General features: G+C 41.4%; 1 protein-coding gene across 5 annotated transcripts in view; it reads left to right on the top strand.

Moving 5' to 3' along the window:
- Positions 1 to 718: 718 nt before the first annotated feature.
- The window catches only part of RCAN2 (regulator of calcineurin 2), a 385895-nt gene continuing 375916 nt past the window's right edge, over positions 719 to 10697 (top strand). The window contains exons 1-2 of one of the 5 annotated variants that reach the window (XM_056818351.1): positions 719 to 1095; positions 2333 to 2357. In XM_056818351.1, the coding sequence (XP_056674329.1) occupies positions 2333 to 2357 (25 nt within the window). In that variant the 5' untranslated portion in view covers positions 719 to 1095. Of the gene's footprint in view, positions 1096 to 1170; positions 1232 to 1787; positions 2102 to 2332; positions 2358 to 10697 lie in introns of those variants that run through there. The other 4 variants (XM_056818350.1, XM_016431112.2, XM_056818352.1 and 1 more) reach the window with 4 other exon arrangements.

The following is a 10697-nucleotide window of genomic DNA, read 5'->3' as shown; positions in this document are numbered from 1 at the left end:
GTTCTAAATTCTATGAGTTTCTTCAGTATAGAGTAATCTCAATTTTTGTCTCTCTGTCTCTCATAACTTGAAAACCCTCCCCAATCAATGTCACCTTGCTATAACACACAACTCTTCATAGTTCTCATTGCCTCTCAGTCATAATTCTGTCTCAATCATCTGTTTCATAAACAGCCACAGACTCTGTCTTATTTTCCCATCTTTCATGCCTAATATCCAACTACTTCTCTTCATCACAACCTCTCCCTATGCTGGTTTATTTCTAACTCCATCCAGACCTTTCTTACCAAGCTAAACCATAGCTCTCCCTTTCCACTCTCCTCTCATTTGTTTTCTTTCAAACCATGGTCCTATGTTCTTTATGACAGCGACACCCAAGCTAAAGTCAGTCAATCTTTTCTGCATCTTTTTCAGGGACAAACCAGGGGAACAGAAAGATTGTGGGTCTCTTGAGTGGGAGGAGGGAAAGGAGTATGGGGAGGAGTGTTTGGGGGTGGTCCGGAGGACAAGTAAAGGTGGTAGAGGTGGGGAGACAGAAAGGAGAACCTAGCCCTGGGGCTTTGGGTTTCCTCCGGTATGATTGGAGGTTGGCTTGTTGAATTGGAGCCCAAGAGTCGCCCATCGCGGCTCCTCTGCGTCCTGCTGTGCCCCTCCCTGGAACAGCTTTGTCCCGGGTGACAGCAGTGGAGGTTGGGGGGGGGGGGGGTTGGGGGAGAGACAAGGGAGAGAGAGAAGAAGAAGAGAGAGGGAGGGAGGGAAGAGAGCGAGCGAGCAAGAGAGCCAGGCAGCTTTTCAGTTGCTGCGGGCCAAGGAGGCAGGTTGGGCGCTGTGGATACTCTTTAAACACACCTCCGCACCACCGGCACCCACCCCATTTGCACACTTTCACACACGCGGACACACATCAGGAGGGGCAGGTGAGGAAGACCCTGAGCACGGTCCTGAGGAGTGCCACCACCACCATCCATTTTACCGCGTCTGGGGCAGCAGCAGATTGCCTTGCCCTGCAGTGTTCTGCCCAGCCCAACTAAACCGAGCCACTCTCCATACCCCGACCCGCTACCCTACTCGGGGGGCATCTTGGACACCCGGCAGGTCAGTTACGTAACGCCGCCAGTCCCTGGATCACCCCACCTAATACATGCGCCTGACCTGCAACGGGGAAGGCGGGGGAGAGAGCTCGGTCTGCCCAGGTCCTCTAAGGTTGGAGGGTAGGGAGTGAGGTCTGAGAGTGAGTCTTTCTAGTTTTTTGAGGGGAAAGGAGGTAAATGGGGGGAAGGGCTCATTGTGTATGCTGGGGTGGGAAGAAGGGATGGGAGGGGACAGCACCGGCTGGGTTCAGTCTGGCAGTTGGACAGGGCGTACGACAGGGGAGGGGGGTTACCTTCCTATCCCCCTTCCCCCCTCGGCCCATCTAGGGCACCTCGGCAGGACCTGTGGGCTGAATCTTTGTGGCGGCGAGGGTTCGAATGAGCCCAATCTCAAGAATTCCGCTTTACAGAAAAATGGGTTTCGAGTTAAGTAGCTGAGAACAAGCACTAGCAGCAGGTGGATACATGGAGTGAAGAAAGGAAAATAACGCTCTCGGGACTGGGGGACCTTCAAAGAGAACTTGGGGTGGGGGTGCCTAGAGGAAGCTAAGAAGAAAATTAGGAGAATCCTGCCCTCGGCCCCAGGGTAGGATGATGTGGGTGCTGGGGAAGGGGGCGACTTGTTGCCTGGTGGCTGAGCTAGCTGGGAAATTGCCCTAAGGGGAATTAGCTAGCTTGGGTCATCTAAAAATAACTTCACGTTTGTAAAGTGAAAGAACTAGACTGTTCTGTGTCTGCTTGGCCCAGGATTGTGGGATGCTTCACTTTAGAAGTCACAGGAGGGAACAGGAAAATCTCAACTTGCCCGAGAGATACCATCACTTTCTTACAGCGCTTTGGTTTCCAGGGCAGCTTTGTTGGACTTTTGAGTTAATGATTCATTTCCCAAGGCATGCAGTATCTTTTCTTGATCCGAAAAAGAATAAAGGCAGAGTTCCTGGTGCCTGCTGGTTTGGACCTTTTCTGATGTGGTTTCTCGGGCAGTCCAAGCATCAGTTGCAATGTCAATGGTGAGGGGGAAGGGGAATGAAGAAGGAGTTAAATTTGCATTTCATGATTTTGCTAGCAAAGATTTTTAAAAGCTTTCCTGTTATTTCAATTTATGGGAGGGGGGTTGGGGGGAGGGAGCAGCATCCCATTCTAATGGACAATGGAACTAGAAGACTCATAGATCATAGGATTTAGACCTGGAAAGGACATTAAAGATCATCCAGTCCAAATATTTCTTTTCTTTTTTCCAGATGAGGGAACTGAGACCCAGAGAGGGTAAGTGACTTACCTAAGGACTCACAGTTAATGGGTCACAGCGGTTTAGGAAGATATTTGGTACAATCCTCTCTGTCTGCAGGAAGGACTTTACTTAAATCCATTTGGGGAAAGTAGGATATAGTTAGCAATGACATAATCCAGCAACTTCATTTTCCTTTTTAATATCTATTCCAAAGTTATGGAACTAAAAATGGCCAAAGATACTTCATGCTGACTTGCTAGGCAGTCCCAGCTTGAGGGGTACCATGAAGTTAGAAATTCACAGGGCTTGGAAATAAGCATGAGGGAGAAGCATATTGACTGTGGCTCTCCCGTGGTGGTGGATACTTGGCAGGATTTCAGACCTTATTTATTGATTGTGTTTACCTTAAAGCCATTGTATCAAGCTTTTGCCAATCATTGGGTCCTTTTAGCTCATGTTTTGCACAGTCAATGAGTTCATATTGAAAGCAGATCAAATCAAGATATTCTAGAGTCCACTGTATGCCAAGCACTATTTGGGTATATGGGAGCTATTTGAGGCAAACATTTCTAGCATCAAAGAGAGTCATTGTAGGTGGATTTTCTGAACTTTTGCTCCATTGCTTCTTTCAAAGCTTGATTCACTGTCTTAGATTATGGGAGAATTTAGAAATTTATCTTCTGAGTAAAAATTGACTAAGCATAAATGATGCTTTGGGAGCACTGTCATTTACAAGTACTCATCCCCATCCCACTCCTTTTAAAAACACCTGCCTAAATCAGGCACAGAGATGTATATGCATTGCAGATCTATCTGTTCTCATTATTTTGACCAATTTTTGTTCTCCTTAACTTTGTCAATTTCTTATTCTCTTTTTTCTGCTACTCTAGTCTATTCTCTCCCTTTCTGAACAAAGTAAATTTCTTGGGATTTGGAATGCCTGAGTTGTTTTATCTTCCAGTGGGAAAGCAGTTGTTTGAACATATATGTCCTGAACAGGAATTACTTAGCCCCTAAATGTAGATCCTAGCTGGTAGCTATACTCTCTTTAAGTTTATCTACTTTTAGAGATTCATTCCTTTCAGTTACCCCTAAGTCTCCAAGCAAGGGTAACTAGGTAGCACAATGCTGGACCTGGAGTCAGGAAGGCTCATCTTCCTGAGTCTAAATCTGTGCTCAGACACTTACTAGCTGTGTGACCCTCGGTAAATCACTTAACCCTGTTTGCTTAGGTTTCCTAAGTAAGATGAATTGGAGAGGGAAATGGCAAACTACTCTATTATCTTTGCTAAGAAAACTTCAAATGGTGTCCCAAAGCAACAGACATGACTCCAAATGACATAACAAAGTCTCCAAGCTTCCCTTTTGAAATGCAAATCCAGGGTAGGAATCATCTATGAAATTTGTTAGTGTGATTTAGTTTTTCACATATATTCTTCAAGAATAGCTCACTCAGTGTGGTTCAAGCAATGGCTGTATTGAGAGGCAGGAGGAGGAGAGAGGTACGATTTTAGAAGGCTGGGTACTGATTAGGCAAAATGGGATTCAGTAGTGCCCTGCAGGAAGGACTTTGGGGCAGCCAAATGAGCATAAGGTATTTGGTGTCTATGGAGAGAAAGATAAAGAAAGAGGATTTTAGAAGGAACTAATATTCCTTTAAAGTGCTGCCAAGGGCTATTTCTGCTGTTGAAATGAAAGCTATATTGCTGTAGCAGGCACCATGGTGCTTGGAAAAGAGCATTCAGCTTGGAGTTCAACTCTGTCTCCAAATACTTATTTAACCTTGGACAAATGACTTAAATACTCTATATCTTAATTTGTTGTTCAGTTGTTCGTGATCCCATTTAGGATTTTCTTGGCAAAGAAACTGAGGTGGTTCATCATTTCCTTTTCCTGCTCTTCTTACAAATGAGGAAACTGAGGCAAACAAGGTTAAGTGACTTCATCAGGGTCTCACAGCTAGTAAGTATCTGAAGCCAGATTTGAATTCAGGAGGTTCAGTTTTCTTGGCTCTAGGCTCAGAACTCTGTCCACTGTGCCACCTTGCTGCCCATTTTCATCATATGTAAAATGAAGAGGTGAACTGGATGACTTCTACAGATCATTCTAACTCTAGATCTGTTAGTACCAGAGTTTGAAGTCGCAATACCTGAGTTCTCCAATCCTGGCTCTACCATTTATTGATCTTGGGCAAGTCACTTAACCTTTTCTTTGACTCAGTTTCCCAGCCTATTAAATGGAGAGATATTAAAACTTGTGCTTTCTACTTCTCAGAGTTCTGTTAAGGATGAAGTAAGGAAATGTTTGAAAGTGTTATATGAATGAAAACCATAGTACTGAACATAGATAACACTTGATGTACACACACACACACACACACACACACACACACACACACATACACATTTGCCTTAAACTCTTAGTTTAGAACACAATAAAGCAACAATATTATATAAGGTCAGTGATTCCAGTTATGATTATCATGACTAGAATTCATAGCATATTAAATAAAATATTGCTGTTCTTTCATTTTTCCCTTAGTACATTTTATTGTCTTATGAAGAAGCTTCTTTTCTAATGGCTGTCAAATTTTGACTGTTTTATACCCTCTCAACTTATTTTACAGCCAATCAAGTGCTCTCTGGCATGATCGAATACCCTAAGATGGGTCATTTTTGTATTTTTACACATAGAAGCAATCTGACAAGTGAATAGAAGCAATTTTTAATATCTTTTAAAAATGAGTAATTGTGAAGGGTATTCTCTAGAGGTTAAAAAAGTTTGGGGGAGGGGAAGGGCATTTCCCAAAATAGCCTAAGTTCAACTTCCCAAACTTCAAAATGTCCATAGAAAATATCTCTCTGTCAGAGAAAGGAGTTATACCAGAGAGAGTAAATTTATTAGACACTTCATGAAAATAATTCAGATTTCTATAGCATCTATACATTTACAACATTCTTTTTTCCTAACAACCCTGTGAGAAAGTAGTAGCAGTAGTAATAATAATAATGGTTGACATTGCTAGAGGGCAGCCAGATGGCGAAGTGGATGGCATGTGGGGCTTGGAGTCAGGAAGACTCATCTTCCTGAGTTCAAATCTATCCTTAGACACTTGCTAGCTGTGGGACCCTGGGCAAGTCACTAAATCCTGTTTGCCTCAGTTCCCTCATCTGTAAAATGAGCTAGAGAAGGAAATGGGAAATAACTCTAGTATCTTTGTCAAGAAAACCCCAAATGGGATCAGAAAGAGTCAGAAACAATTGAATAACAATTACAACATTGCTGGCATTCTTTATTTTTGTAAACCATTTTATGTACAAGTCTTAGTGCAAAAAGGATTAAAATGGAAAAATATTTTACATGATTGCACATGTAAAATCTTTATGAGATTGCTCACCATGGTGGGGAGGATGGGGGAGTGGAGGTTGGGGAGGAGGGAGAAAGAGAATTTGAGACTAAAAATTCTTTTTTAAATGTTGGAAACTGTTTTTAAATGTAATCAGGGAAAAATGAAATAAAAAACATTTTTAAGCCTCAGTGCACAAAGACTTTTGAGACATTCGGTATATTACCTCTTTGATAATGCAAAATCCTGTGAAGTAAGTACCATAGGTGGTATCATCCCCAATATTTAGAAGAGGAAACAGTTTCAGAGAAGTTAAATGACATGTGACACAGGGATCAGATTTTTGGAGCTTAAAGAGACTTTAGGGATTATCTAGTCTAAACATCTTTTTTTATAGATGAAGGTAAAATGACCTGCCAAGGTCACACAGGTAGAATTTAGGACTTGAACATAGGTACTGAATCCAAAGTCCACTACAAAATCATTCAATAGATAGGTACTAGAATTAGGATTGGGACTCAGGTCCTTGATGACTTCAGATCTATCATTTTTCTTACTGTACTCTCCTCACCTCAACTATTCAACAGATTCCAACAAATCCCTATCACCTTCAGCATCAAATGCAAAATGCTCTGTTTTGTATTCAGAGACTTTTATAATCTAGCCCCCTTTCTTCCAACCTTTCCAATCCTCTTATGCCTTTGATATTTAATTTATTATTTTCTTGGCAGAGATATTGGAGTTTGCCATTTCCTACCCCAATTCATTTTACAGATAAGGAAACTGAGGCAGGCAGGGTGAAGTGACTTGCCCAGATCACAAAGTTAGTGTCTGAGGCCAGATGTGAACCCCATCCTCTCAACTCCAGGGCCAACACTCTGCCCACTGAGCCTCTTTGATCGAATGGTCCTGGTTTCCTTGTTGTTCCATGAATAATATACTCAGGCTCTCAGCCCTAGGCATTTTCTCCAGCTGTTCCCCATGCCTGGAATATGCTCCCTTCTCATTTCCACCTCCAGGATTCCTTTAAGTCACATCTAAAATCTCATCCTCTACAAGAAGCCTTTCCCACAAACTTTGTTTGTTGATTTGTTTTGTTTTTTTAAAAGTCTCTACTTAATCTCTTGGAATGAATACTATCTAAGGCAGAAGAGTGATAAGGGCTAGGCAATAGGCATTAAGTGACTTGCCCAGGGTCATACAGTTAGGAAGTGGTTGCAAACAGATTTAAACCCAGGTCCCCCCATCTCCTGGTCTGGCTCTCTATCCACCAAGCCACCTAGCTGACTCCCAATCTTTGTTAATTCGAGTATCTTCCCCCTCTTATTTTCTATTTATCCTCTATATAGCTTCCTTGTTACATATTTGTTTGCTCCTTGCCTCCCCCATTAGGTTGAGGACTTCTTGAGGGCAGGGACTGTCTTTTGCTTCCTTTTTTATTCTGGCACTTTACATGGTGTTTAATAAATGACTGACTGACTAGCCCTACCTTCTGTAAGACTGATTTCCCTCCTATGTAAGAGGAGCCTCTAGTCCTATGCTCCAGTTGGACAGGGCTTGATTAGGAGACCCAGCAGTAAAAATAAGTTCAGGGCATTAGGATGTGGTGAACAGCATGGTCTAATGGCAACAAATGGGCCATAATCCGAGAAGTTAAAAGTAGAAAAAAGTGATATAAGAGTAGGTGTGTGCTGGTAATGTTTAACAACCCTCTCTGTGGAAAAGGACCCAAAAAAGGGAATTGGTAAGTTTAATCTATATTTCTTGTCGATTTCTGTGTTTTAAGTGAACACACTGAAAACAACGACTTCAACACATCCCTGGATGTGAGGGCACTGTCAATTCAGAAGACTGAACGGTCAGGCCAGCATGTTAGTCCAAACCAGAGTGGACAAGTAAGATTTGGCGTCTAAGTGAGTAAACCTAGGTCAATGCTCAAAGAGCCATACCAGAAAGGAAAGTGCAGACAGAAGAAAAATATTGTTGTTCATCCTTTGTACTCAAAGAGGACCAGTGACATCATGATATTGGGGTCAGGGTACAGTGTGTTCAACTGTGGCTGCTCAGTCCAATACAAGCTTGGAAGGCTCTAACACAGGTCAGGCACAGAGTCAGTTTGAATATTTGGGTTGGAGATGTCTCTAGACATCTTTCTGGGATGCACATGCAGAAGAAAAGTATACAGACAGGAAAAACATCTGGACATCTCAGTTAAATCAGGTAGGGAACTGAATCTGATCTTGAAATATCTCAGAATCTGGGTCAGTCCACATCACAATGTTCCTGGGATGGAGGTGATCCTAATTCTGAAACCCCTTATTGATATGGGTACATATTGGGATTCAATATGGGCACAGAGGTGACCCTACGTCTTTTCTTATTGAGGCGGATATATATTGGGACTAGGGGCAGCTACATGACACAGTATATAGAGTTCCAGGCCTAGAGTCCGGGACACTCATCTTCCTGAATTCAAATCTGACTTCAGATATTTTCTATGTGTGTGACCTTTGGCAAGTCACTTAATCCTGTTTGCCTCAGTTTCCTCACCTGCAAAATGAGTGAGAGAAGGAAATGGAAAATTAGCATATTTGCCAAGAAAACTGCAAATGGAGTAAAAAAAAGAGTTGGACATGACTGAAATGACTGAACTAGCATATATTGCTCTTCAGGGCAAAGTAGGATTTTGTAAGGGTCCTGTCCAAGCAACTAGTTCTCAAATGTCTGAATTGAGGTATTCAGTAGTCATTTCCTAATGATTTTATTACTAAATTCCAGAGCATATTAATGTTATATAGTGCCTATGTCAAAGCCTCCAGATTGGCTGACAAGCGATTGGCAAATGGCCAGAGTAGATTTGCCCAGATTTACAGAGCCAGTTAAGTACACTTGAACTATTAGGACCATTAGCTCTGATTTGAGATGAGAAGAATAAAGCCCTACCTAAATGGGAATGCATGAATGAAATGAGTGAAAAAAAATTAAGTACCCATTATGTGCCAGGCACTGTTTATAGTCTGAAGATACATATACAGAATGAGACAAACCAAGCCTTTAACAAGTCTGCATGCTTATAGTGTGAGTCAACACATAGAGAGGGAATGGTCACCAGGGAAGGGACTTTGGGCCCCAGAAATCCAAGGAATGAAGCCCCGGGGTAGACAAATGGGGCAACTTCTCCAGAAGCATTGGTTTTATTAATTTGCTCATTTTTCCCAGAGCTGGAGATGGAACTCCCCTCCAAGGCTGCCAGGCAGGTGATAAGATGTTCAGGGTGGATGAATATGTGTACATTAGTTTTTCCTACCTTTTTATTCCTTTCAAATGAATTAAAGTGATTTCAAGTCAGAGAACCAAATTTGAATTCTAACCTTTTTACAAACTGTGACACTAAGCAAGACATTTATCTCCTCTGGGCCTCAGTATACTAATTTGTTGTTGTTTTTTAAAAATGCTTATTTTTCTTAGTAACAACTCTAAGACAGAAGGGTGAGTATAGGCTAGGCAAACAGGGTTAAGTGACTTGCCCAGGGTCACACAACTAGGAAGTTGTTTGAGAGCAGATTTGAACACACATTCTCCTGACTCCAAACTATTCACTGTACCACCTACCTGCCCCTTAGCATACTAATTTGTAAGGTGAGAAGCTTGGAGGTGCCTCCTAGCTCTAAATTTTTGCTACTGTGAAAACCCGAATATTTTGTAAATATTCTACCTCACCCCCTCAACATCTTCCTTGGGTTCACTGTTTTATTTATTCTGTCATCAGCCCAAGTAACTAAAAATTTGTAATGTTTAGTTCTGACTAACTGTAATTGGTTACATATAGCTGCATAGGGCTTAAATACTATCTACAATAGACACAGGATGTAAAGATTAAAATTTAGGGGAGACTGGGGAGACTGAGGCAGGTAGAAATTAGTTTCTCTCTGCAAGGAGTATTATAAATTTTTAGAGGTTTATTGAAGATTAAGGATTAAAGAAAATACAGGATAAGAACATGTGTCCAGGCCATAGGGTGGCCTAGACACAACCTCACCTACATTATGAAAAAAAGCCACACCTGCCCCCAAAGCGGAAGTTCAAGAGCCAAGAGCCCCTCAAAAGCCTTTGAATCAGCTTAAATACCTTCTCGATCTCAGCCCAGGTGAGATTACAAGGCATTCTGGGGAAGTGGAGCAAGGAATTGTGGGGATTGTAGTCCTGTATTCGAGTTTATTTTTTACATTTCTCCGTGTGATCATTTTGGAAAAATTAATTTTTCCCCAAAAGGATCATAAAAACATAATCAACATAAAGATTACAATAATTTGAGGATAAGAGAAACAAAAGAATAAAACCAATAATTGCTGAATGCATTGACAAAAAGCCGTTAGGGGGCAGTCCCCTTTGCCATGAAAGTATACATACAAATAAATGTTCAATCAACCACACCCAAAGTTCAATTTGATCTTGTGCAGCTTGTGGTCTGGATGCTTCTTCATGGTGGCTTCTCCAACAGTTCAGTTTCTGGATTCAGTGACATAGCATCTTCTTTACCTAAAATTCTTCTCAAAAGGAATTTAAACTTTGCAATTTACAATAATATTTTTTTACAAGGATCAATGTCTTTATTTTCTTTACATTTATTCTATATATGCTTCTATATATTATAATTGTTTCTCACGTGAGGATGGAAATTCCTTTTAAGAAGAAGTTGTTTCATTTATTTTATTTGCATCTCTGGCACCCTAGCTATATGCCTGGTATGTAGCAAACATTTCAAAAATGCTAGTTGGTTGAAAGGAATCTGGTCCATTCCCCTCATTTTACAGAGAAAGGAAGAAAAAGTCCCCAGAAATCAAATAATTTGCCTCAAGTCACAGGATGAGTAAATGCAGAGCTAGGACTTAAACTCTTTCCCTTTTAAATGGAGTGATTCTTTTATTTTGACACATTGCTTTTTTCCAAATATGCTGTTTCTAACACATACTAAACTCTCTTAAAGCTCTACTTAGTGCTCAATCTATGACTTTCTGAGGATCATTAT

This window comes from Monodelphis domestica, chromosome 2 (genome assembly GCF_027887165.1).
Source record: "Monodelphis domestica isolate mMonDom1 chromosome 2, mMonDom1.pri, whole genome shotgun sequence".
Classification (NCBI taxonomy): Eukaryota; Metazoa; Chordata; class Mammalia; order Didelphimorphia; family Didelphidae; genus Monodelphis; species Monodelphis domestica.
Note: the sequence above shows the minus strand (reverse complement) of the source record. Positions and strands in the feature narration are given on the sequence as shown.